The 27,789-nt window shown below is 44.9% G+C and overlaps 1 protein-coding gene across 5 annotated transcripts; it reads left to right on the top strand.

Annotated features, from left to right (window-relative positions):
• The first annotated feature begins 126 nt into the window (after positions 1 to 126).
• rsph10b (radial spoke head 10 homolog B) lies at positions 127 to 27,740 on the top strand. 5 transcript variants are annotated; one of them, XM_041890991.2, is made up of 19 exons: positions 127 to 435; positions 595 to 670; positions 789 to 857; positions 956 to 1,129; positions 1,244 to 1,329; positions 1,453 to 1,573; positions 1,704 to 1,880; positions 1,973 to 2,117; positions 11,076 to 11,209; positions 11,400 to 11,589; positions 11,767 to 11,878; positions 12,001 to 12,080; positions 12,169 to 12,317; positions 12,466 to 12,573; positions 24,643 to 24,897; positions 24,993 to 25,092; positions 25,254 to 25,388; positions 27,012 to 27,237; positions 27,455 to 27,740. In XM_041890991.2, the coding sequence occupies exons 1-19, from the start codon at positions 185 to 187 to the stop codon at positions 27,645 to 27,647; spliced, it is 2,781 nt and encodes a 926-aa protein (XP_041746925.2). In that variant the 5' UTR covers positions 127 to 184; the 3' UTR covers positions 27,648 to 27,740. The 5 variants fall into 5 exon arrangements, with proteins under 5 accessions (XP_041746925.2, XP_041746916.2, XP_041746939.2 ...); XM_041890982.2 differs by having other exon boundaries at positions 24,993 to 25,146; XM_041891005.2 differs by lacking the exon at positions 25,254 to 25,388.
• The last annotated feature ends 49 nt before the right edge of the window (positions 27,741 to 27,789 follow it).

Below are 27,789 nucleotides of genomic sequence, written 5' to 3'. Positions count from 1 at the left end.
AATCCTCTCACATTATCATTTCAGTACATTAACCTAATTTAATTAGAACAATACATTTTTGTGAGTTTGTAAAGACGGCTTTTTGACATACTGAGGATTCCGTACCGAACTCCTTAGCAACAGGCGCCTTGGTTGCTATGCATGGTATGTTTATGGAATTGCATCGTCTGGAAGAACAGGTGAAATGGCAAAAGGGGATAAAAAGAAAAAACCTGAGAAAACGACTCCCGAACAGTCATTAAGTAAACTTTTGGCAAATGGCTCCCATGCTGGTGTTGTATCAGAACCACACGTTGTAGATGAAGAGTCGGGACATGACACAGATGGAATGACTGCCTCCTTTTCGTCACAACCACCACTCACCGACAAACAACTTGAGAGAAGTGATGATGCATTTCATGAGGTCCCTGTTCTTTCTAATATTATTGTCCAGAGGTAAACCATTGCTTATCACTCGCCTCTTTCTATGAAGATGAAATAATTGTTGTTGGGTTTCTTTTCCATAATAACCTAAGCATACATAGCTAAGCCTGCTAACGTTAGCTAGCTAGCTACTGTTACATGATCAATGAAAAGCAATCTGTGCTCACTCAGGTACGAAGGAGAAAGGTATCTAGAGCAGTTCCATGGTGAAGGTGTGGCATATTTTCAGGGAGGACATGTCTACAAGGTATTGCATTATGCCATTGTCATGTTGTCTATATAACATCGTATAACATGCATTACATGATGCCTAAAACGAACCAGCAAACATGACATCAAATCAATAAGCTTTGTTTTTCTTCAAGGGTATGTTTTCAGTAGGAGTCATGGATGGACGTGGTCTGTACACATGGGCAGATGGCGTGAAATATGAGGTATTTTGGTCCACCACCTTTAGAAGATGCATTATTTCTTAGTTAATCTTATACTGCAGATGTGACCTGTGAACCATTTGATTCTCATAATTTGACAGGGTGAGTTTGCATTCAATGTGCCCATGGGCCATGGGACATACACCTGGGTGGACGGTAGCTGTTATGAGGGAGAGGTGTGCAGTGGAATCCGCCATGGTGTGGGGACATACAGGTGTGCCAATGCCTCGGTGATATACAGAGGGCAGTGGCATCACAGCAAAAGGCATGGAAAGGTATGATCCTGTTGCAGTCTTGAGCCATTTAAGTCAGATAAACCTGCACCTCTTCCACAGGTTTATTTAATGCGGGGTTGTTGCTTAATTTACAGTATTTGTTTGTTTTATTAGGGTACAATATACTATAACCAGGAAGTGACATCCTGGTATGAAGGAGAATGGGTGAACAATAACAGAGAGGGATGGGGAGTCCGATGGTAGGTGAACTTGTGTTTAGACAGTGTGTTACACATGTGAATGATCTCCCATCAAATGTGTTCTAATGCTTAAATTATATCAGTGTCATACACCTTGCATGTGTTCTCTCTGTTGTGCCAAAGTTACCCCTCTGGGAATCTGTATGAGGGCCAGTGGAGGAACAACATGAGACATGGAGAGGGCAGTATGAGGTGGCGGCAGCTGGGTCAGCAGTACAGAGGGAGATGGGAGAATGGGGTCCAGGTAGGTCAAACCATATCACCCTCATCTCCCATGACATGATAGATTAATAAACCCATTATTTGGCTTTGAGAAAGAAAACATGTTTAGAGTAACTTCACATAGATGACTGATGAATCCTCCTCTGTCTCAGCATGGACAGGGGACCCACACATGGTTCCTGAGGAGAGTGACAGGCTCTCAGTACCGCCTGAGGAATGAGTACAGTGGGGACTTTGTCCAGGGGCTGAGGCATGGCCAGGGCAGCTTCTACTACGCCAGCGGGGCTCATTATAAAGGAGAGTGGAAGGAAAACAAAAAACATGGACAGGTGAAGTGGAAAACATGTCCATAGAGTAATCATTCTAATTGAATAGATGTCAATGTGGAGTTTAAATAATAAGATATTGTTAAACATTCTAGGGAAAGTTCATTTTTAAAAATGGGCGCATATTTGAAGGGGAGTTTGTGGACGACCACATGGCAGAGTTCCCAGCGTTCTGCCTGGATGGTTCAAACACCCCTGATCTGAGTGGGATTAGAACGCACACTCCTCGTCCTGAGGACGGTAAGCACACCAAGTCCCTCTGAAAATATACACTACCAGTCAAAAGTTTGGACACACCTACTCATTCACGGGTTGATGTGGATTTTTTAGTGGACTATGAGATAAAACGTTAATCACGAACATGTAGTTAGAATTCTCTGTTGCTAGGCAAGAACTTAATTGGTTCATTTCACTGTGTGTGTGAAGTGGGGATCTAACCTAGGGTACCTTACCTAATCCATGGCTGTCCTACCTCATCAGAGACTGAAACCAGACTGTGGCCTTTTGCCTCTCTCCTCAAACAAAGTGGAAAGAGCAGCGCCAGAGTTGAACAGAGTTTAGACTAATCATGAGTAATTACAGCATGACAGGAGGGAAGAGAGGAGTGGGTTTTGAAAGATTAAGTATGGACCTGTCATGTCCAACAATCAATCTTCAGGTCAAGCCAGGGTGAGCTGGGGTTGAACAGAGTTTAAAACTGAACATTATTGTTTTTTCATGACAAGGGCATGATTGATTGATTGTAATAATATTGTTTCTAAACTGAATGACAGTCAAATTTAGCCGCTATCATAGACTAAGGAAGTGGGCGGAGCGGTAGAGAGAGGGAAACTGAAGATAATGGTAGGGGAACCCAAGAGGGAGGGGCTTTGAGCTAGGAGGTATGTGAATGTGACTATATAGACGGGGAGCGGAGAGAGAGAGGGGAGGTGCTCTGCAGATTATCTCGGTTTACGTTACTTTGTGAAATAAAGTCTATCTTGATTCTACAAAAACTCAGGAAGAATTTTTATTTTTAATAAAGTATAGTGATAATTTTCCACACCAGGGTTTTTCTTTATTTGTACTATTTCTTACATTGTAGAATAATAGTGAAGACATCAAAACAATTCATAACACATATGGAATCATGTAGTAACCAAAAAAGTGTTAAACAAATCAAAATATATTTTATATTTGAGATTCTTCAAATAGCCACCCTTTGCCTTGATGACAGCTTTGCACACTCTTGGCATTCTCTCAACCAGCTTCATGAGATAGTCACCTGGAATGCATTTCAATTAACAGGTGTGCCTTATTAAAAGTTAATTTGAGCCAATCAATTGTGTTGTGAGGGGAGTATACAGAAGATAGCCCTATTTGGTAAAAGACTAAGTCCATATTATGGCAAGAACAGCTGAAATAAGCAAAGAGAAACAACAGTCCATTATTACTTTAAAACATGAAGGTCAGTCAATACGGCAAATTTCAAGAACTTTGAAAGTTTCTTCAAGTGCAGTCACAAAAACCATCAAGCGCTATGATGAAACTGGCTCTCATGAGGACCGCCACAGGAAAGGAAGACCCAGAGTTACCTCTGCTGCAGAGAATAAGTTCATTAGAGTTACCAGCCTCAGAAACTGCAGCCCAAATAAATGCTTCACAGAGTTCAAGTAACAGACACATGTCAACATCAACTGTTCAGAGGAGACTGTGTGAATCAGGCCTTCATGGTCGAATTGCTGCAAAGAAACCACTACTAAAGGACACCAATAAGAAGAAGAAACTTGCTTGGGCCAAGAAACACGAGCAATGGACATTAGACCGGTGGATATTTGTCCTTTGGTCTGGAGTCCAAATTTGAGATTTTTGGTTCCAACCGCTGTGGCTTTGTGAGACATGGTGTGGATGAACGGATGATCTCTGCATGTGTATTTCCCACCGTAAAGCATGGAGGAGGAGGTGTTATGGTGTGGGGGTACTTTGCTGGCACACTTAACCAGCATGGCTACCACAGCATTCTGCAGTGATACGCCATCCCATCTGGTATGGGCTTAGTGGGATCATCATTTGTTTTTCAACAGGACAATGACCCAACACATCTCCAGGCTGTGTAAGGGCTATTTTACCAAGAAGGAGAGTGATGGAGTGCTGCATCAGAGGACCTGGCCTCCACAATCTCCCGACCTCAACCCAATTGAGATGGTTTGGGACGAGTCGGACCGCAGAGTGAAGGAAAAGCAGCCAACAAGTGCTCAGAAAATGTGGGAACTCCTTCAAGACTGTTGGAAAAGCATTCCAGGTGAGGCTGGTTGAAAGAATGCCAAGAATGTGCAAAGCTGTCGTCAAGGGAAAGGGTGGCTATTTGAAGAATCTCAAATATAAAATATATTTTGATTTGTTTAACACTTTTTTGGTTACTACATGATTCCATATGTGTTATTTCATAGTTTTGATGTCTCCACTATTATTCTAATGTAGAAAATAGTAAAAATCTAGAAAAACCCTTGAATGAGTAGGTGTGTCCAAACTTTTGACTGATACTGTATGTCTGTCTGAACAAATGAGTCATCTGACATCAACCCCCTGGAATGGTCCCATATTTTTCATGTGGCTTGCGAAAGTATTCACCCCCCTTGGAATTTTTCCTATTTTGTTGCCTTACAACCTGGAATTAAAATGGGGTTTGTATAATTTGATTTACACAGCATGCCTACCACTTTGAAGATGCAAAATATATTTTTTTGTGAAACAAACAAGAAATAAGACAAAAAAAACAGACAACTTGAGCATGCATAACTATTCACCCCCCCTAAAGTCAATACTTTGTAGAGCCACCTTTTGCAGCAATTACAGCTGCAAGTCTCTTGGGGTATGTCTCTATAAGCTTGGCACATCTAGCCACTGGGATTTTTCCCCATTCTTCAAGGCAAAACTGCTCCAGCTCCTTCAAGTTGCATGGGTTCCGCTGGTGTACAGCAATCTTTAAGTCATACCACAGATTCTCAATTGGATTGCGGTCTGGGCTCTGACTAGGCCATTCCAAGACATTTAAATGTTTCCCCTTAAACCACTCAAGTGTTTCTTTAGCAGTATGCTTAGGGTCATTGTCCTGCTGGAAGGTGAACCTCCGTCCCAGTCTCAAATCTCTGGAAGACTGAAACAGGTTTCCCTCAAGAATTTCCCTGTATTTAGTGCCATCCATCATTCCTTCAATTCTGACCAGTTTCCCAGTCCCTGCCGATGAAAAACATCCCCACAGCATGATGCTGCCACCACCATGCTTCACTGTGGGGATGGTGTTCTTGGGGTGATGAGAGGTGTTGGGTTTGCGCCAGACATAGCGTTTTCCTTGATGGCCAAAAAGCTAAATTTTAGTCTCATCTGACCAGAGTACCTGGGGAAGCGCCGGAGAAGATGGCTGCCGTTTTACAGCCCTCTAACCAATTGTACTATTATGTGTGTTTTTCCGCGTTATTTGTAATTTATTTTGTACATAATGTTTCTGCAATCGTCTCTTATAACCAAAAAGAGCTTCTGGATATCAGGACAGGCGATTACTCACCTCGTATTGGACGAAGATTTTTCTTCAACGAGGCGGCGCGAAGGATATCATACAGACACCCGACAAGGCCCAAATCCCCGTCATTCGCGTGAGGAAGAGACGGAGATATCGCGGACGAAGATCGGGGTGCCTTGTAAGGATCCGACGTCGAGCGAGTAAACTGCCTCTTCCATCAATCCTATTAGCCAACGTTCAATCTTTTGAAAATAAAGTGGACGATTTAAGATTACGGTTATCCTACCAACGGGACATTAAAAACTGTAATATCTTATGTTTCACGGAGTCGTGGCTGAACGACAACAATGATAACATTCAGCTAGCAGGCTATACGCTACATCGGCAGGACAGAACGGCCGACTCCGGTAAGACAAGGGGTGGCGGTCTGTGTATATTTGTAAACAACAGCTGGTGCACAAAATCAAATACTAAGGAAGTCTCGAGATTTTGCTCGCCTGAGGTAGAGTATCTTATGATAAGCTGTAGACCACACTATTTACCAAGAGAGTTTTCATCTATATTTTTCATAGCTGTCTATTTACCACCACAAACCAATGCTGGCATTAAGATTGCACTGAATGAGTTGTACAAGGCCATTAATCAACAGGAAAACGCTCATCCAGATGCAGCGCTCCTAGTGGCCGGGGACTTTAATGCAGGGAAACTTAAATCCGTTCTACCTAATTTCTACCAGCATGTTAAATGTGCAACCAGAGGGAAAAAAACTCTAGACCACCTTTACTCCACACACAGAGACGCATACAAAGCTCTCCCTCGCCCTCCATTTGGCAAATCTGACCATAACTCTATCCTCCTGATTCCTGCTTATAAGCAAAAACTAAAAGCAGGAAGCACCAGTGACTCGGTTAATAAAAAAGTGGTCAGATGACGCAGATGCTAAGCTACAGGACTGTTTTGCTAGCACAGACTGGAACATGTTCCGGGGATTCTTCAGACAGCATTGAGGAGTACACCACATCAGTCACTGGCTTCATCAATAAGTGCATCGATGATGTCGTCCCCACAGTGACCGTACGTACATACCCCAACCAGAAGCCATGGATTACAGGAAACATCCGCACTGAGCTAAAGGGTAGAGCTGCCGCTTTCAAGGAACGGGACTCTAACCCGGACGCTTATAAGAAATCCCGCTATGACCTCCGACGAACCATCAAACAGGCAAAGAGTCAATACAGGTCTAAGATTGAATCATACTACACTGGCTCTGACGCTCGTCGGATGTGGCAGGGCTTGAAAACTATTACAGACTACAAAGGGAAGCACAGCCGCGAGCTGCCCAGTGACACAAGCCTACCAGACGAGCTAAACCACTTCTATGCTCGCTTCGAGGCAAGCAACACTGAAGCATGCATGAGAGCACCAGCTGTTCCGGATGACTATGTGATCACGCTCTCCGTAGCCGATGTGAGTAAGACTTTTAAGCAGGTCAACATTCACAAGGCCGCAGGGCCAGACGGATTACCAGGACGTGTACTCCGAGCATGTGCTGACCAACTGGCAAGTGTCTTCACTGACATTTTCAACATGTTCCTGACTGAGTCTGTAATACCAACATGTTTCAAGCAGACCACCATAGTCCCAATGCCCAAGGGCACTAAGATAACCTGCCTAAATGACTACCGACCCGTAGCACTGACGTCTGTAGCCATGAAGTGCTTTGAAAGGCTGGTCATGGCTCACATCAACAGCATTATCCCAGAAACCCTAGACCCACTCCAATTTGCATACCGCCCCAACAGATCCACAGATGATGCAATCTCTATCGCACTCCACACTACCCTTTCCCACCTGGACAAGAGGAACACCTACGTGAGAATGCTATTCATTGACTACAGCTCAGCATTCAACACCATAGTGCCCTCTAAGCTCATCAATAAGCTAAGGATCCTGGGACTAAACACCTCCCTCTGCAACTGGATCCTGGACTTCCTGACGGGCCGCCCCCCAGGTGGTAAGGGTAGGTAACAACACATCTGCCACACTGATCCTCAACACGGGGGCCCCTCAGGGGTGCGTGCTCAGTCCCCCTCCTGTACTCTCTGTTCACCCATGACTGCATGGCCAGGCACGACTCCAACACCATCATTAAGTTTGCCGACGACACAACAGTGGTAGGCCTGATCACCGACAACGATGAGACAGCCTATAGGGAGGAGGTCAGAGATCTGGCCGTGTGGTGCCAGGACAACAACCTCTCCCTCAACGTGACCAAGACAAAGGAGATGATTGTGGACTACAGGAAAAATAATAGGACTGAGCACGCCCCCATTCTCATCGACGGGGCTGTAGTGGAACAGGTTGAGAGCTTCAAGTTCCTTGGTGTCCACATCACCAACGAACTATCATGGTCCAAACACACCAAGACAGTCGTGAAGAGGGCACGACAAAGCCTATTCCCCCTCAGGAGACTAAAAAGATTTGGCATGGGTCCTCAGATCCTCAAAAAAATTATACAGCTGCACCATCGAGAGCATCCTGACTGGTTGCATCACCGCCTGGTATGGCAACTGCTTGGCCTCCGACCGCAAGGCACTACAGAGGGTAGTGCGTACGGCCCAGTACATCACTGGGGCAAAGCTTCCTGCCATCCAGGACCTCTATACCAGGCGGTGTCAGAGGAAGGCCCTCAAAATTGTCAAAGACTCCAGCCACCCTAGTCATAGACTGTTCTCTCTGCTACCGCACGGCAAGCGGTACCGGAGTGCCAAGTCTAGGTCCAAAAGACTTCTCAACAGCTTCTACCCCCAAGCCATAAGACTCCTGAACAGCTAATCATGGCTACCCGGACTATTTGCACTGCCCCCCCACCCCATCCTTTTTACGCTGCTGCTACTCTGTTAAGTATTTATGCATAGTCACTTTAACTCTACCCACATGTACATATTACCTCAACTACCTCAACTAGCCGGTGCCCCCGCACATTGACTCTGCAACGGTACCCCCCTGTGTATATATAGCCTCCCTACTGTCACTTTATTTTACTTCTGCTCTTTTTTTTCTCAACACTTTTTTTGTTGTTGTTTTATTCTTACTTTTTTTGTTTAAAATAAATGCACTGTTGGTTAAGGGCTGTAAGTAAGCATTTCACTGTAATGTCTGCACCTGTTGTATTCGGCGCATGTGACCAATAAAATTTGATTTGATTTGATTTGATACCTTCTTCCATATGTTTGGGGAGTCTCCCACATGGCTTTTGGCGAACACCAAACGTGTTTGCTTTTTTTTTTCTTTAAGCAATGGCTTTTTTTCTGGCCACTCTTCCGTAAAGCCCAACTCTGTGGAGTGTACGGCTTAAAGTGGTCATATGGACAGATAATCCAATCTCCACCTTGGAGCTTTGCAGCTCCTTCAGTGTTATCTTTGGTGTCTTTGTTGCCTCTCTGATTAATGCCCTCCTTGCCTGGTCCGTGAGTTTTGGTGGGCGGCCCTCTCTTGGCGGGTTTGATGTGGTGCCATATTCATTCAATTTTTTTATAATGGATTTAATGGTGCTCCGTGGGATGTTCAAAGTTTCTGATATTTTTTTTATAACCCAACCCTGATCTGTACTTCTCCACAACTTTGTCCCTGACCTGTTTAGAGAGCTCCTTGGTCATCATGGTGCCGCTTGCTTGGTGGTGCCCCTTGCTTAGTGGTGTTGCAGACTCTGGGACCTTTCAGAACAGGTGTATACAGCTCTGGAAAAAATTAAGAGACCACTGCAAAAATATAAGTTTCTCTGGTTTTACTATTTATAGGTATGTGTTTGGGTGAAATTAACATTTTTGTTTTATTCTATAAACTATTGGAAACATTTCTCCCAAATTCCAAATAAAAATATTGTCATTTAGAGCATTTATTTGCAGAAAATGACAACTGGTCAAAATAACAAAAAATATGCAGTGTTGTCAGACCAAAATAAGTTCATGTTCATTTTTAAACAACACAATACTAATGTTTTAACTTAGGTAGAGTTCAGAAATCAATATTTGGTGGAATAACCCTGATTTTCAATCACAGCTTTCATGCGTCTTGGCATGCTCTCCACCAGTCTTTCACATAGATGTTGGGTGACTTTATGCCACTCCTGGCGCAAAAATTCTAGCAGCTCGGCTTTGTTTGATGGCTTGTGACCATCCATCTTCCTCTTGATCACATTCCAGAAGTTTTCAATGGGGTTCAGGTCTGGAGATTGGGCTGGCCATGACAGGGTCTTGATCTGGTGGTCCTCCATCCACACCTTGATTGACCTGGCTGTGTGGCATGGCGCATTGTCCTGCTGGAAAAACCAATCCTCAGAGTTGGGGAACAATGTCAGAGCAAAAGGAAGCAAGTTTTCTTCCAGGACAACCTTGTACGTGGCTTGATTCATGCGTCCTTCACAAAGACAAATCTGCCCGATTCCAGCCTTGCTGAAGCACCCCTAGATCATCACCGATCCAAATTTCACAGTGGGTGCGAGACACTGTGGCTTGTAGGCCTCTCCAAGTCTCCGTCTAACCATTAGACGACCAGGTGTTGGGCAAAGCTGAAAATTGGACTCATCAGAGAAGATGACCTTACTCCAGTCCGCTATGGTCCAATCCTTATGGTCTTTTGCAAACCTCAGCCTGGCTTTTCTTTGCTTCAATTGATGGCTTTTTTCTAGCTTTGCATGACTTCAGCCCTGCCCATAGGAGCCTGTTTCGAATCGTCCTCGCCGTGCACTTCACCCCAGCTGCCATTTGCCATTCTTTTTGTAGGTCACCTGATGTCATCCTACGGTTGTTGAGTGACATTCGAATGAGTTGGCGGTCATCCCGGTCAGTAGAGAGTCGTTTTCGCCCTCTGCCGGTCTGTAGCTTTGTTGTCCCCAATTTCTGCTTCTTGACCTTGTTCTTATGAACCGCCGTCTTTGACATTTTAAGGATGGAAGCAACCTGACGCTCACTGTATCCCTCTGCCAGTAAAGCCAGAATTGAACCCTTCTTTTCCCCACTCAAAACTTTCCTTTTCAACTCTTTTGGCATGGTAAATAGTTATTTTTTGATTAATATTACTTTTGAGGTACTATTAGCACTGTTTTTGCCATCCAGCTGGTCCTATTGCAAGAGGATAGTGATGACCACAGCAGTGGTTTTTATACTTTTCCTTGTTAAATAAGGTTTGGTTCAGGTGATCACCTAATCAGTACCTAATTCAGTAGAATGAGGTGTGCCTGTGTTGGAATTCAACAGACACTGGAATGGAATGGCTGTCATACATGTGCTGATTTAAGAAAAATTTGCAGTGGTCTCTTAATTTTTTCCAGAGCTGTATATACAGAGATCATGTGACACTTAGATTGCACACAGGTGGACTTTATTTAACTAATTATGTGACTTCTGAAGGTAATTGGTTGCACCATATCTTATTTAGGGGCTTCATAGCAAAGGGGGTGAATACATATGCAAAGCACCACTTTTCCGTTATTTATTTCTTATAATTTTTGAAATAAGTTATTTTTTTCATTTCACTTCACCAATTTGGACTATTTTGTGTATGTCCATTACATGAAATCCAAATAAAAATCAATTTAAATTACAGGTTGTAATGCAACAAAACAGGAAAAACACCAAGGGGCATCAATACTTTTGCAAGGCACTGTAGTAAAAGTAAGTCCTGTGTTTGTGTTTCAGGTGAATCGCCCAGAAGAGCATCAGGAGGAGACTCCGGCAGTGGTCCAGCCCTGCTTGGGCCTGACATGGCTCTGGACATCACTGCTCTACTGCAGAACCTCCCAGAGAACCAGAAAGACCTGGAGCTCAAACAGGTCAGTGGGACTGACCACAACAGCATATGATAATCCATTTAAATTTGTGTCAATTCAGTTGTCAAATTATGTATTTGTATTATAACAATCCCTGAACTAAATTATGATAGCCTCAACCCCAACTCTGCGCTGAGTTGACAAACAGGTGGTGTTTTCTGTACCTCCATCCGTCCCTCTCTCTGTGTGCCAGGTGGAGTTTGTGGTGCTGAGACACATAGCGGAGCTGAGGGCCATCTATAGCTTCTACAGCAGTCTGGGCCATGACCAGTCCCCAGACAACACCTTCCTGCTGTCCCGCCTGCAGCTCTGGAGACTCCTCAAGGACTGCAGCGTCCACCAGCAAGGCATCACCATGGCCCAGGTCGACCGCTACATCTGTGGTAAGGCCAGGGAGAAAGAACCACCTAATTTATTCATCCTGCTTTGTTCATTTGCTTCAGTCTCGTCACAACATAACATTACAGAGAATAACATATTGTCGTGAAAACAGGGGGTAGCCTGAGGAGGACTTGAACCTACAATTTAACATTTTCTTATTTTGTGAACTCATTTCATAGCAGAGGATGTCCCTTCAGAGGAGATCCACTCTCCCTTCAGCACCATGCTTCTCAGAAAGTTCCTCAGCTGTGTTGTGGTCCTGGCCTACAACACCTACCATAAGGACATAGAGTAAGGACAATGTTGCTATCCCTTACTCTCCTACTCCTGTGTAGTAACACTGTAATTACCGTAGTAACAACCTCATATCAACACCTTGTAGTTTACTCCTGAGCCTCTCCTCTCCTTCCCAGGCCCTCTGATAACGTACTGGTTGCATGTTTCTCCAAGCTGATGATGGAGAACATCATCCCTAATGCAATGAATGTAAAAGGTACAGGCACGTATGCATACACTATTGGTTACTCTTTATCAAGTGTAACCCACATTCACTCTCTGTTTGTTGTGAACTCTGAATGCAGGGCTGTTGTTCCCCAACCCCCTGCATGCTGTGATTTCTGTCAACTACATTGAGAGGTGCTGGGAGATCTACAAGGCCTTCTGCAGAGTCAACCCAACCCCCCTAGCTGACCAGACCATGACTGTCAGGCACTTCATATGGATGTTGAAGGTACTGAGACATTCAACTAAATGTGACTACACATTGATGTTGTGTGGTGATGGATGCTCATATTTAGAGCCCTGAGTTTTTCCTGACCATCAAAACCCTAACATTACATGACGTAAAGTTGAATCTTTGTTGTCTGTTCCACCAACAGGACCTTGGTCTGTTTGATGCTGAGCTGACCACAGGGAAACTCCTAGAGATCCTCTCTGCAGAGAACCCAGCTGCTTACGACCGCTACCACTGCAACCTGGACCTAGAGGTCAGCTGAACGCTTCAATAATTTATTGATTTTATTAATTTGTTTGTATTTGTATAGTGGAACAGGTTCCTGCTTATATAGGTGGTGGAACAGGTTCCTGTACTATATAGGTGGTGGAACAGGTTCCTGTACTATATAGGTGGTGGAACAGGTTCCTGTACTATATAGGTGGTGGAACAGGTTCCTGTACTATATAGGTGGTGGAACAGGTTCCTGTACTATATAGGTGGTGGAACAGGTTCCTGTAATATATAGGTGGTGGAACAGGTTCCTGTACTATATAGGTGGTGGAACAGGTTCCTGTACTATATAGGTGGTGGAACAGGTTCCTGTACTATATAGGTGGTGGAACAGGTTCCTGTAATATATAGGTGGTGGAACAGGTTCCTGTACTATATAGGTGGTGGAACAGGTTCCTGTACTATATAGGTGGTGGAACAGGTTCCTGTACTATATAGGTGGTGGAACAGGTTCCTGTATTATATACAGTGAGGGAAAAAGGAATTTGATCCCCTGCTGATTTTGTACGTTTGCCCACTGACAAAGAAATGATCAGTCTATAATTGTAATGGTAGGCTTATTTGAACAGTGAGAGACAGAATAACAACAACAAAAATCCAGAAAAACGCATGTCAAAAATGTTATAAATTGATTTGCATTTTAATGAGGGAAATAAGTACTTGACCCCTCTGCAAAACATGACTTAGTACTTGGTGGCAAAACCCTTGTTGGCAATCACAGAGGTCAGACGTTTCTTGTAGTTGGCCACCAGGTTTGCACACATCTCAGAAGGGATTTTGTCCCACTCCTCTTTGCAGATCTTCTCCAAGTCATTAAGGTTTCGAGGCTGACATTTGGCAACTCGAACCTTCAGCTCCCTCCACATATTTTCTTTGGGATTAAGGTCTGGAGACTGGCTAGGCCACTCCAGGACCTTAATGTGCTTCTTCTTGAGCCACTCCTTTGTTGCCTTGGCTGTGTGTTTTGGGTCATTGTCATGCTGGAATACCCATCCACGACCCATTTTCAATGCCCTGGCTGAGGGAAGGAGGTTCTCACCCAAGATTTGACGGTACATGGCCCTGTCCATCGTCCCTTTGATGCGGTGAAGTTGTCCTGTCCCCTTAGCAGAAAAACACCCCCAAAGCATAATGTTTCCACCTCCATGTTTGACGGTGGGGATGGTGTTCTTGGGGTCATAGGCAGCATTCCTCCTCCTCCAAACACGGCGAGTTGAGTTGATGTCAAAGAGCTCCATTTTGGTCTCATCTGACCACATCACCCAGTTCTCCTCTGAATCATTCAGATGTTCATTGGCAAACTTCAGACGGGCCTGTATATGTGCTTTCTTGAGCAGGGGGACCTTGCGGGCGCTGCAGGATTTCAGTCCTTCACGGCATAGTGTGTTACCAATTGTTTTCTTGGTGACTATGGTCCCAGCTGCCTTGAGATCATTGACAAGATCCTCCCGTGTAGTTCTGGGCTGATTCCTCACCGTTCTCATGATCATTGCAACTCCACGAGGTGAGATCTTGCATGGAGCCCCAGGCCGAGGGAGATTGACAGTTCTTTTGTGTTTCTTCCATTTGCGAATAATCACACCAACTACACCAACACACCAACTTGTTTTCCCTCACTGTAGGTGGTGGAACAGGTTCCTGTACTATATAGGTGGTGGAACAGGTTCCTGTAATATATAGGTGGTGGAACAGGTTCCTGTAATATATAGGTGGTGGAACAGGTTCCTGTAATATATAGATGGTGGAACAGGTTCCTGTACTATATAGGTGGTGGAACAGGTTCCTGTAATATATAGATGGTGGAACAGGTTCCTGTAATATATAGGTGGTGGAACAGGTTCCTGTACTATATAGGTGGTGGAACAGGTTCCTGTAATATATAGATGGTGGAACAGGTTCCTGTAATATATAGGTGGTGGAACTGGTTCCTGTAATATATAGGTGGTGGAACAGGTTCCTGTATTATATAGGTGGTGGAACAGGTTCCTGTACTATATAGGTGGTGGAACAGGTTCCTGTAATATATAGGTGGTGGAACAGGTTCCTGTACTATATAGGTGGTGGAACAGGTTCCTGTAATATATAGGTGGTGGAACAGGTTCCTGTACTATATAGGTGGTGGAACAGGTTCCTGTAATATATAGATGGTGGAACAGGTTCCTGTACTATATAGGTGGTGGAACAGGTTCCTGTAATATATAGGTGGTGGAACAGGTTCCTGTAATATATAGGTGGTGGAACAGATTCCTGTAATATATAGATGGTGGAACAGGTTCCTGTACTATATAGGTGGTGGAACAGGTTCCTGTACTATATAGGTGGTGGAACAGGTTCCTGTAATATATAGATGGTGGAACAGGTTCCTGTAATATATAGGTGGTGGAACTGGTTCCTGTAATATATAGGTGGTGGAACAGGTTCCTGTATTATATAGGTGGTGGAACAGATTCCTGTAATATATAGATGGTGGAACAGGTTCCTGTACTATATAGGTGGTGGAACAGGTTCCTGTACTATATAGATGGTGGAACAGGTTCCTGTAATATATAGGTGGTGGAACAGGTTCCTGTAATATATAGATGGTGGAACAGGTTCCTGTAATATATAGGTGGTGGAACAGGTTCCTGTAATACAGTGAGGGAAAAAGGTATTTGATACCCTGCTGATTTTGTACATTTGCCCACTGACAAAGAAATGAGCAGTCTATAATTTTAATGGTAGGTTCAAGTTGCCAAACGTCAGGCTCGAAACCTTAATGACTTGGAGAAGATCTGCAAAGAGGACTGGGACAAAATCCCTCCTGAGATGTGTGCAAACCTGGTGGCCAACTACAAGAAATGTTGACCTCTGTGATTGCCAACAAGGGTTTTGCCACCAAGTACTAAGTCATGTTTTGCAGAGGGGTCAAATACTTATTTCCCTCATTAAAATGCAAATCAATTTATAACATTTTTTACATGCATTTTTCTGGATTTTTTTGTTGTTATTCTGTCTCTCACTGATCATGTCTTTGTCAGTGGGCAAACGTACAAAATCAGCAGGGGATCAAATACTTTTTTCCCTCACTGTATATAGGTGGTGGAACATTAACAGACCCTAACTTTCTAATAATACACTGCTCAAAAAAATAAAGGGAACACTTAAACAACACATCCTAGATCTGAATGAATGAAATAATCTTATTAAATACTTTTTTCTTTACATAGTTGAATGTGCTGACAACAAAATCACACAAAAATGATCAATGGAAATCAAATGTATCAACCCATGGAGGTCTGGATTTGGAGTCACCCTCAAAATTAAAGTGGAAAACCACACTACAGGCTGATCCAACTTTGATGTAATGTCCTTAAAACAAGTCAAAATGAGGCTCAGTAGTGTGTGTGGCCTCCACGTGCCTGTATGACCTCCCTACAACGCCTGGGCATGCTCCTGATGAGGTGGCGGATGGTCTCCTGAGGGATCTCCTCCCAGACCTGGACTAAAGCATCCGCCAACTCCTGGACAGTCTGTGGTGCAACGTGGCGTTGGTGGATGGAGCGAGACATGATGTCCCAGATGTGCTCAATTGGATTCAGGTCTGGGGACGGGCGGGCCAGTCCATAGCATCAATGCCTTCCTCTTGCAGGAACTACTGACACACTCCAGCCACATGAGGTCTAGCATTGTCTTGCATTAGGAGGAACCCAGGGCCAACCGCACCAGCATATGGTCTCACAAGGGGTCTGAGGATCTCATCTCGGTACCTAATGGCAGTCAGGCTACCTCTGGTGAACACATGGAGGGCTGTGCGGCCCCCCAAAGAAATGCCACCCCACACCATGACTGACCCACCGCCAAACCGGTCATGCTGGAGGATGTTGCAGGCAGCAGAACGTTCTCCACGGCGTCTCCAGACTCTGTCACGTCTGTCACATGTGCTCAGTGTGAACCTGCTTTCATCTGTGAAGAGCACAGGGCGCCAGTGGCGAATTTGCCAATCTTGGTGTTCTCTGGCAAATGCCAAACGTCCTGCACGGTGTTGGGTTGTAAGCACAACCCCCACCTGTGGACGTCGGGCCCTCATACCACCCTCATGGAGTCTGTTTCTGACCGTTTGAGCAGACACATGCACATTTGTGGCCTGCTGGAGGTCATTTTGCAGGGCTCTGGCAGTGCTCCTCCTGCTCCTCCTTGCACAAAGGCGGAGGTAGCGGTCCTGCTGCTGGGTTGTTGCCCTCCTACGGCCTCCTCCACGTCTCCTGATGTACTGGCCTATCTCCTGGTAGCGCCTCCATGCTCTGGACACTACGCTGACAGACATAGCAAACCTTCTTGCCACAGCTCGCATTGATGTGCCATCCTGGATGAGCTGCACTACCTGAGCCACTTGTGTGGGTTGTAGACTCCGTCTCATGCTACCACTAGAGTGAAAGCACCGCCAGCATTCAAAAGTGACCAAAACATCAGCCAGGAAGCATAGGAACTGAGAAGTGGTCTGTGGTCACCACCTGCAGAACCACTTCTTTATTGGGGGTGTCTTGCTAATTGCCTATAATTTCCACCTGTTGTCTATTCCATTTGCACAACAGCATGTGAAATGTATTGTCAATCAGTGTTGCTTCCTAAGTGGACAGTTTGATTTCACAGAAGTGTGATTGACTTGGAGTTACATTGTGTTGTTTAAGTGTTCCCTTTATTTTTTTGAGCAGTGTAGTTTGTTTTATTCAAGTTTGGTCACATGCACAACAAGTACAGTGAAATGCTTAACAAGCTCTACTCAACAGTGCAGTAATAAATATCAAAATAGTAACACTAATAAAATGAAGAAATATATACAGTACCAGTCAAAAGTTTGGACACACCTACAGTGGGGAGAACAAGTATTTGATACACTGCCGATTTTGCAGGTTTTCCTACTTACAAAGCATGTAGAGGTCTGTAATTTTTATCATAGGTACACTTCAACTGTGAGAGACGGAATCTAAAACAAAAATCCAGAAAATCACATTGTATGATTTTTAAGTAATTAATTTGCATTTTATTGCATGACATAAGTATTTGATACATCAGAAAAGCAGAACTTAATATTTGGTACAGAAAACTTTGTTTGCAATTACAGAGATCATACGTTTCCTGTAGGTCTTGACCAGGTTTGCACACACTGCAGCAGGGATTTTGGCCCACTCCTCCATACAGACCTTCTCCAGATCCTTCAGGTTTCGGGGCTGTCGCTGGGCAATACGGACTGTCAGCTCCCTCCAAAGATTTTCTATTGGGTTCAGGTCTGGAGACTGGCTAGGCCACTCCAGGACCTTGAGATGTTTCTTATGGAGCCACTCCTTAGTTGCCCTGGCTGTGTGTTTCAGGTCGTTGTCATGCTGGAAGACCCAGCCACGACCCATCTTCAATGCTCTTACTGAGGGAAGGAGGTTGTTGGCCAAGATCTCGCGATACATGGCCCCATCCATCCTCCCCTCAATACGGTGCAGTCGTCCTGTCCCCTTTGCAGAAAAGCATCCCCAAAGAATGATGTTTCCACCTCCATGCTTCATGGTTGGGATGGTGTTCTTGGGGTTGTACTCATCCTTCTTCTTCCTCCAAACATGGCGAGTGGAGTTTAGACCAAAAAGCTCTATATTTGTCTCATCAGACCATATGACCTTCTCCCATTCCTCCTCTGGATCATCCAGATGGTCATTGGCAAACTTCAGACGGGCCTGGACATGCGCTGGCTTGAGCAGGGGGACCTTGCGTGCGCTGCAGGATTTTAATCCATGACGGCGTAGTGTGTTACTAATAGTTTTCTTTGAGACTGTGGTCCCAGCTCTCTTCAGGTCATTGACCAGGTCCTGCCGTGTAGTTCTGGGCTGATCCCTCACCTTCCTCATGATCATTGATGTCCCACAAGGTGAGATCTTGCATGGAGCCCCAGACCGAGGGTGATTGACCGTCATCTTGAACTTCTTCCATTTACTAATAATTGTGCCAACAGTTGTTGCCTTCTCACCAAGCTGCTTGCCTATTGTCCTGTAGCTCATCCCAGCCTTTTGCAGGTCTACAATTCTATCCCTGATGTCCTTACACAGCTCTCTGGTCTTGGCCATTGTGGAGAGGTTGGAGTCTGTTTGATTGAGTGTGTGGACAGGTGTCTTTTATACAGGTAACAAGTTCAAACAGGTGCAGTTAATACAGGTAATGAGTGGAGAACAGGAGGGCTTCTTAAAGAAAAACTAACAGGTCTGTGAGAGCCGGAATTCTTATGGTTGGTAGGTGATCAAATACTTATGTCATGCAATAAAATGCAAATTAATTACTTAAAAATCATACAATGTGATTTTCTGGATTTTTGTTTTAGATTCCGTCTCTCACAGTTGAAGTGTACCTATGATAAAAATTACAGACCTCTACATGCTTTGTAAGTAGGAAAACCTGCAAAATCGGCAGTGTATCAAATACTTGTTCTCCCCACTGTATCATTCCTGGATTTTCCTTTCTTTTTACTATTTTCTACATTGTAGAATAATAGTGAAGACATCAAAACTATGAAATAACACATATTGAATCATGTAGTAACCAAAAAAGTGTTAAACAAATCAAGATATATTTTATATTAGAGATTCTTCAAATAGCCACCCTTTGCCTTGATGACAGCTTTGCACAAAATCAAATACTAAGGAAGTCTCAAGGTTTTGCTCGCCTGAGGTAGAGTACCTTATGATAAGCTGTAGACCACACTATTTACCAAGAGAGTTTTCATCTATATTTTTCATAGCTGTCTATTTACCACCACAAACCAATGCTGGCATTAAGATTGCACTCAATGAGCTGTATAAGGCCATAACTAAACAGGAAAACGCTCATCCAGAGGCAGCGCTCCGAGTGGCCGGGGACTTTAATGCAGGGAAACTTAAATCCGTTCTACTTAATTTCTACCAGCATGTTAAATGTGCAACCAGAGGAAAAATAACTCTAGACCACCTTTACTCCACACACAGAGACGCATACAAAGCTCTCCCTCGCCCTCCATTTGGCAAATCTGACCATAACTCTATCCTCCTGATTCCTGCTTATAAGCAAAAACTAAAGCAGGAAGCACCAGTGACTCGGTTAATAAAAAAGTGGTCAGATGACGCAGATGCTAAGCTACAGGACTGTTTTGCTAGCACAGACTGAAACATGTTCCGGGATTCTTCAGATAGCATTGAGGAGTACACCACATCAGTCACTGGCTTCATCAATAAGTGCATCGATGATGTCGTCCCCACAGTGACTGTACCTACACCCCAACCAGAAGCCATGGATTACAGGCAACATCCGCACTGAGCTAAAGGGTAGAGCTGCCGCTTTCAAGGAGCGGGACTCTAACCCGGACGCTTATAAGAAATCCCGCTATGCCCTCCGACGAACCATCAAACAGGCAAAGAGTCAATACAGGACTAAGATTGAATCGTACTACACCGGCTCTGACGCTCGTCGGATGTGACAGGGCTTGAAAACTATTACAGACTACAAAGGGAAGCACAGCCGTGAGCTTCCCAGTGACACAAGCCTACCAGACGAGCTAAACCACTTCTACGCTCGCTTTGAGGCAAGCAACACTGAAGCATGCATGAGAGCACCAGCTGTTCCGGATGACTATGTGATCACGCTCTCCGTAGCCGATGTGAGTAAGACTTTTAAGCAGGTCAACATTCACAAGGCCGCAGGGCCAGACGGATTACCAGGACGTGTACTCTGAGCATGTGCCGACCAACTGGCAAGTGTCTTCACCGACATTTTCAACATGTCCCTGACTGAGTCTGTAATACCAACATGTTTCAAGCAGACCACCATAGTCCCCATGCCCAAGGGCACTAAGATAACCTGCCTAAATGACTACCGACCCGTAGCACTGACGTCTGTAGCCATGAAGAGCTTTGAAAGGCTGGTCATGGCTCACATCAACACCATTATCCCAGAAACCCTAGACCCACTCCAATTTGCATACCGCCCCAACAGATCCACAGATGATGCAATCTCTATTGCACTCCACACTGCCCTTTCCCACCTGGACAAGAGGAACACCTACGTGAGAATGCTATTAATTGACTACAGCTCAGCGTTCAACACCATAGTGCCCTCAAAGCTAAGGATCCTGGGACTAAACACCTCCCTCTGCAACTGGATCCTGGACTTCCTGACGGGCCGCCCCCAGGTGGTAAGGGTAGGTAACAACACATCTGCCACGATGATCCTCAACACGGAGGCCCCTCAGGGGTGCGTGCTCAGTCCCCTCCTGTACTCCCTGTTCACCCATGACTGCATGGCCAGGCACGACTCCAACAGTGGTAGGCCTGATCACCGACAACGATGAGACAGCCTATAGGGAGGAGGTCAGAGACCTGGCCGTGTGGTGCCAGGATAACAACCTCTCCCTCAACATGACCAAAACAAAGGAGATGATTGTGGACTACAGGAAAAAAAAGAGGACTGAGCACTCCCCCATTCTCATCGATGGGTCTGTAGTGGAACAGGTTGAGAGCTTCAAGTTCCTTGGTGTCCACATCAAACTATCAAACACACCAAGACAGTCGTGAAGAGGGCACGACAAAGCCTATTCCCCCTCAGGAGACTGAAAAGATTTGGCATTGGTCCTCAGATCCTCAAAAAGTTCTACAGCTGCACCGTCGAGAGCATCCTGACTGGTTGCATCACCGCCTGGTATGACAACTGCTTGGCCTCCGACCGCAAGGCATTACAGAGGGTAGTGCGTATGGCCCAGTACATCACTGGGGCCAAGCTTCCTGCCATCCAGGCAGAGGAAGGGCCTCAAAAGTATCAAATACTCCAGCCACCCTAGTCATAGACTGTTCTCTCTGCTACCGCACGGCAAGTGGTACCAGAGCGCCAAGTCTAGGTCCAAAAGGCTTCTCAACAGCTTCTACCCCCAAGCCATAAGACTCATGAACAGCTAATCATGGCTACCCAGACTATTTGCAACCCCACCCCATCTTTTTACACTGCTGCTACTCTGTTAATTATTTATGCATAGTCACTTTAACTCTACCCACATGTACATATTAACTAAACTAGCCGGTGCCCCCGTACATTGACTCTGCACCGGTACCCCCCTGTATATAGCCTCCCTACTGTTCTTTTATTTTACTTCTGCTCTTTTTTTCTCAACACTTTTTTGTTGTTGTTGTTTTATTTTACTTTTTTATTAAGAAATAAATGCATTGTTGGTTAAGGGCTGTAAGTAAGCATTTCACGGTAATGTCTACACCTGTTGTATTCGGCGCATGTGGCAAATAAAATTTGATTTGATTTGATTCTCTCAACCAGCTTCACCTGGAATGCTTTTCCAACAGTCTTGAAGGAGTTCCCACATATGCTGAGCAGTTGTTGGCTGCTTTTCCTTCACTTTGCGGTCCGACTCATCCCAAACCACCTCAATTGGGTTGAGGTCGGGGGATTGTGGAGGCTAGGTCATCTGATGCAGCACTCCATCACTCTCCTTCTTGGTAAAATAGCCCTTACACAGCCTGGAGGTGTGTTGGGTCATTGTCCTGTTGAAAAACAAAACCCAAACCAGATGGGATGGCATATCGCTGTAGAATGCTGTGGTAGCCATGCTGGTTAACTGTGACTTGAATTCTAAATAAATCACAGACAGTGTCACCAGCAAAGTACCCCCACACCATAACACCTCCTCCTCCATGATTTACGGTGGGAAATACACATGCGGAGATCATCCATTCACCCACACCGCGTCTCACAAAGCCAGGGCGGTTGGAACCGGAAATCTCCAATTTGGACTCCAGACCAAAGGACACATTTCCACCGGTCTAATGTCCTTTGCTCGTGTTTCTTGGCCCAAGCAAGTCTCTTCTTATTATTGGTGTCCTTTAGTAGTGGTTTCTTTGCAGCAATTCAACAATGAATAGGGGCGGCAGGTAGCTTAGTGGTTAAGAGCATTGTGCCAGTAACCAAGAGGTCGCTGGTTCTAATCCCCGAGCCGACTAGGTGGAAAATCTGTCGCTGTGCCCTTGAGCAAGGCACTTAACCCTAATTGCTCCTGTAAGTCGCTCTGGATAAGAGCATCTGCTAAATGACGAAAATGTAAATGTAAAATGTAATGAAGGCTTGATTCATGCAGTCTCCTCTGAACAGTTGATGTTGAGATGTGTCTGTTACTTGAACTCTGTGAAGCATTTATTTGGGCTGCAATTTCTGAGGCTGGAAACTCTAATGAACTTATCCTAATGAACGTAACTCTGGGTCTTCCTTTCCTGTGGCGGTCCTCATGAGAGCCAGTTTCATCATAGCGCTTGATGGTTTTTGCGACTGCACTTGAAGAAACGTTCAAAGTTCTTGAAATGTTCCGTATTGACTGACTGTCATGTCTTAAAGTAATGATGGACTGTTGTTCCTCTTTGCTCATTTGAGCTGTTCTTGCCATAATATGGACTTGGTCTTTTACCAAATAGGGCTATCTTCTGTATACCCCCCCTACCTTGTCACAACACAACTGATTGGCTCAAACGCATTAAGAAGGAAATAAATTCCACAAATTAACTTTTAATAAGGCACATCTGTTAATTGAAATGCATTCCAGGTGACTATCTCATGAAGCTGGTTGAGAGAATGCCAAGAGTGTGCAAAGCTGTCATCAAGGCAAAGGGTGGCTATTTGAAGAATCTCATATATAAAATATATTTTGATTTGTTTAACACTTTTTTGGTTACTACGTGATTCCATATGTGTTATTTCATAGTTTTGATTTCTTCACTATTATTCTAAATGTAAAAAATATTAAAAATAAAGAAAAACCCTTGAATGAGTAGGTGTGTCCAAACTTTTGACTGGTAGTGTATAAGAAAGAAAACAGGAGAAATAAGAAATAAGAGAGGAGAGGAAGCTATATGCAGGGTCAGTGTTCAGTACCACAGAGAGGAAGCTATATACAGGGTCAGTGTTCAGTACCACAGAGAGGAAGCTATATACAGGGTCTGTGTTCAGTACCACAGAGAGGAAGCTATATACAGGGTCAGTGTTCAGTACCACAGAGAGGAAGCTATATACAGGGTCAGTGTTCAGTACCACAGAGAGGAAGCTATATACAGGGTCAGTGTTCAGTACCACAGAGAGGAAGCTATATACAGGGTCAGTGTTCAATACCACAGAGAGGAAGCTATTTACAGGGTCAGTGCCAGATTTACGATGTGCAGGGATACTGTATTGAGGTAGATATGCACATGTAAGGGAAAGGGGGATACCTAGTCAGTTGTACAACTGAATGCGTTCAACTGACATGTGTCTTTCCCATTTAACCCAACCCCTCTGAATCAGAGGTGCGGGGGGCTGGCTTAATCGACATCCACGTCATCGGCGCCCGGGGAACAGTGGGTTAACTGCCTTGCTCAGGGGCAGAACGACATATTTCCGAGTTCATGCCCTGACGAATTGAGGCTGTTCTGAGGGCAAAAAGGGGGATGCAACTCAATATTAGAAAGGTGTTCTTAATGTTTTGTACACTGTGTATATCTCTCTATTATGCGTGGGAATACTTTGTGCTGGGTAAGCTGAGTGGATGGACTGAAACTGAGTCGGCCAGTGGGTCCAGGACAGGAAGGTGTTCTTAATGTTTGGTATACTCAGTGTACTAATGGTAATATATACATGTGAACAGGAGTAATACTGACCAGTAGCAGGATAAATACATAGATACTAATGGTAATATATACATGTGAACAGGAGGAATAGTGACCAGTAGTAGGATAAATAGATAGATACCAATGGTAATGCTAATCAATAGTCAATGTACAGCAGCGTAATGGCGTAATAAATCTAACCAATAATCATTTTAGCAGCAGCGTAGGTATGAGGGGGAGCAGTAGTTGTTGAACAGTAGTTTAACATCCTTATGGCCAGGGGATAGACGCTGTTTAGGAGTCTAATAATAAATCATCATCATAAGATTTAATGTATGTAGCGATTTTCATTACAATAAGAATCTCAAATATGCTTTAAAAACTAAATAAAAAATAAGTGAATTTAAAGTTCATGATGGTGAACCTGATTCTAGATGACGTTCCTGGAGTTCTTTGAGGCGTTGCTGGGCTGTGCAGAGGTCAGCGATCAGAGTGATGGTCAGACATCCTCAGACAGCCAGGTAGAGAGCTGCCCTCTGGCTGACACCAGGAGGGTTTCCCCTGGGGAGAGGACCAGAGACAGCCCCCTACAGAGGTCCTCACAGCGGCACTCCCCTCTGACTGGACCTACTGTGAAGTCATCAAACCCCAACATCTCTCCTGATGTGGGTAGCGTCAAATCACTGGAGGTTGGTTTGATCAGCTCTGTCAAATGTCACAAGTAGCTCTAGAAATCGAGACCAATCCTTGTCTAAATTAATTAATTCAATATTTTTCTACCCAGATGGGAAAATCCAAGGAGATTCTCCAGCTGTCTACACCTGAAGAGATGGAGCCCAGACAGAGTCCCAACGCAGCAGGCAACCTCACATCACAGACCGGGGGTGAGCCCAGACAGAGTCCCAACGCAGCAGGCAACCTCACATCACAGACCGGGGGTGAGCCCAGACAGAGTCCCAACGCAGTGTTCTACTCACATATCCGTATAGCTGACTGGTCACATCTTTGCGGCATTGTTGAAAGTGTATGCGTGTGTTTGAGTCAGGTGGTGGGTCAGCAACCCACTCGTCAGACACTGAGAGGAGAGAGGACTCAGGTGGGGCTACCATGGTGAGCGCTAGATCAGCAGTAGAGGCTAAAGTGTCAAATCACCCTCCCCATGATCATCCCCCCAGCACAGGTAGATTACACAATAAGTACACTGAACAAAAATATAAACGTAACATGCAACAATTTCAAAGATTTTACTGAGTTACAGTTCATTAGGAAATCAGTCAATTGAAATACATTAATTAGACCCTAATCTATGGATTTCACATGACTGGGAATACAGATATATATATAAGGTAGGGGCGTGGATCAGAGCACCAGTCAGTATCTTGTGTGACCACCATTTGCCACATGCAGCGCGACGCATTTCCTTCGCATAGAGTTGATCAGGCTGTTGATTGTGGCCTGTGGGATGTTGTCCCACTCTTCAATGGCAGTGCGAAGTTGCTGGATATTGGTGGGAACTGGAACACGCTGTCATACACGTCGATCCAGAGCATCCCAAACATGCTCAATGGGTGACATGTCTGGTGAGTATGCAGGCCATGGAAGAACTGGGACATTTTCAGCTTCCATAAATTGTGTACAGATTCTTGTGACATGGGGCTGTGCATTATGCTGAAACATGAGGTGATGGCAGCAGATGAATGGAACAACAATGGGCCTCAGGATCTAGTCACGGTATCTCTGTGCATTCAAATTGCCATTGATGAAATGCAATTGTGTTTGTTGTCTGTAGCTTATGGCTGCCCATACCATAACCCCACCGCTACCATGGGGCAATCTGTTCACAACATTGACATCAGCAAACCGTTCGCCCACAAGACGACATACACACTGTCTGCCATCTACCCGGTACAGTTGAAACCGGGATTAATCTGTGAAAAGCACCACTTCTCCAGCGTGCCAGTGGCCATTGAAGGTGAGCATTTGCCCACTGAAGTCGGTTATGATGCCAAACTGCAGTCAGGTCAAGACCCTGTTGAGGACGACGAGCACACAGATAAGCTTCCCTGAGACGGTTTCTGACAGTTTGTGCAGAAATTCTTAGGTTGTACAAACCCACAGTTTCATCAGCTGTCTGGGTGGCTGATCCCGTAGGTGAAGAAGCCAGATGTGGAGGTCCTGGGCTGGCGTGGTTACATGTGGTCTGTGGTTGCGAGGACGGTTGAACGTACTGCCAAATGCTCTAAAACGACGTTGGAGGTGGCTTATGGTAGAGAAATGAACATTAAATTCGCTGGCAGCAGCTCTGGTGGACATTCCTGCAGTCAGCATGCCAATTACACAATCCCTCAAAACGTGAGATCTGTGGCATTGTGTTGTGTGACAAAACTGCACATTTTAGAGTGGCCTTTTGTTGTCCCCAGCACAAGGTGCACCTGTGCAATGATCATGCTGTTTAATCAGCTTCTTGATATGCCACACCTGTCAGGTGGATTGATTATCTTGGCAAAGAAGAAATGCTCCCTAACAGGGATGTAAACACATTTGTGCACAAAATTTGAGAGAAATAAATGTTTTGTGCATATGGAACATTTCTGGGATCTTATTTCAGCTCATGAAACATGGGACCAACACTTTACATGTTGCCCTTATATTTTTGTTCAGTGTATACTACACTAATCTGGAAGGATTTATTGACCTCAGAAAACCAGAAATGCTATTTCGTACATGTATCTTATCATTGAAAATGTTTTTGTGGGGTGCCCATGGCCATGCCAATCTCACACCTGCCGTGTCTCCTAACCAGAGCCTGTTGAAGAGGACAGGAGAGGAGCAGAAGTAGCAGGTAAGACATCCTGCCCTGCTGAGACTGACCTGGACGGCTGGATCCAGAGGACCCACCATTTCTTCACCCAGAGGTTCTTCCCAGCGTACGAGTACAGCCTGGAGCTCAGGAGGGAGGTGCAGGAAGAGAGGCTGAGGCAGACGGCACTAGCCCGCATCGCTCTGGCTAAGGCCAAGGAAGACGCCAGGTAGGCAGCTACTGAGACATGATGAGGCCCCTTGATCCAGTTTGTATCCTAAATCCACACCCGAAGGGACGGGTAAATGTACCCAGATTAAGCCCCAGAGAATCTCCATTGGAAGTGCTTTTTAGTCCAGGAAATCTGCCCTTGATATGAGCACCACACAAGCTCTGCATGGTAACTCCGCGACAAATAAATCAATTATAACTTTATAATTTTCCAGGTTGAGGGAGCAGTGGGAGGCAGAGGAGGAGAGAAGGAGGGAGGAAGAAGAGGATGAGGAGGCTGAGCGAGTAGAAGGGCCAGAGGATGACCTTAACCCGTCTCCAGTGGCTCAGACGCCTGTGGCCTCCACCACCTCTGTGGCCATCACCAAACAGCCGCCTGCCACAGCAGCCAAGAAGAAGAGGAAGTAGACTCCCAGATCACCCTGTAGTCTGGGCTCCATAGAACTGTATGGCCAGATTAAAATTAGTCCTGGATAGAAAAACAGACCTGTTCAGAGCATAGTCAGAACAGTTCTCTATGATGTCAATAACATGCATTTCACACTTAGTT

The sequence above is a fragment of the Coregonus clupeaformis genome, chromosome 1, assembly GCF_020615455.1.
Source record: "Coregonus clupeaformis isolate EN_2021a chromosome 1, ASM2061545v1, whole genome shotgun sequence".
In the NCBI taxonomy this organism is placed as follows: Eukaryota; Metazoa; Chordata; class Actinopteri; order Salmoniformes; family Salmonidae; genus Coregonus; species Coregonus clupeaformis.
This window is presented reverse-complemented; position numbering and strand designations above follow the sequence as displayed.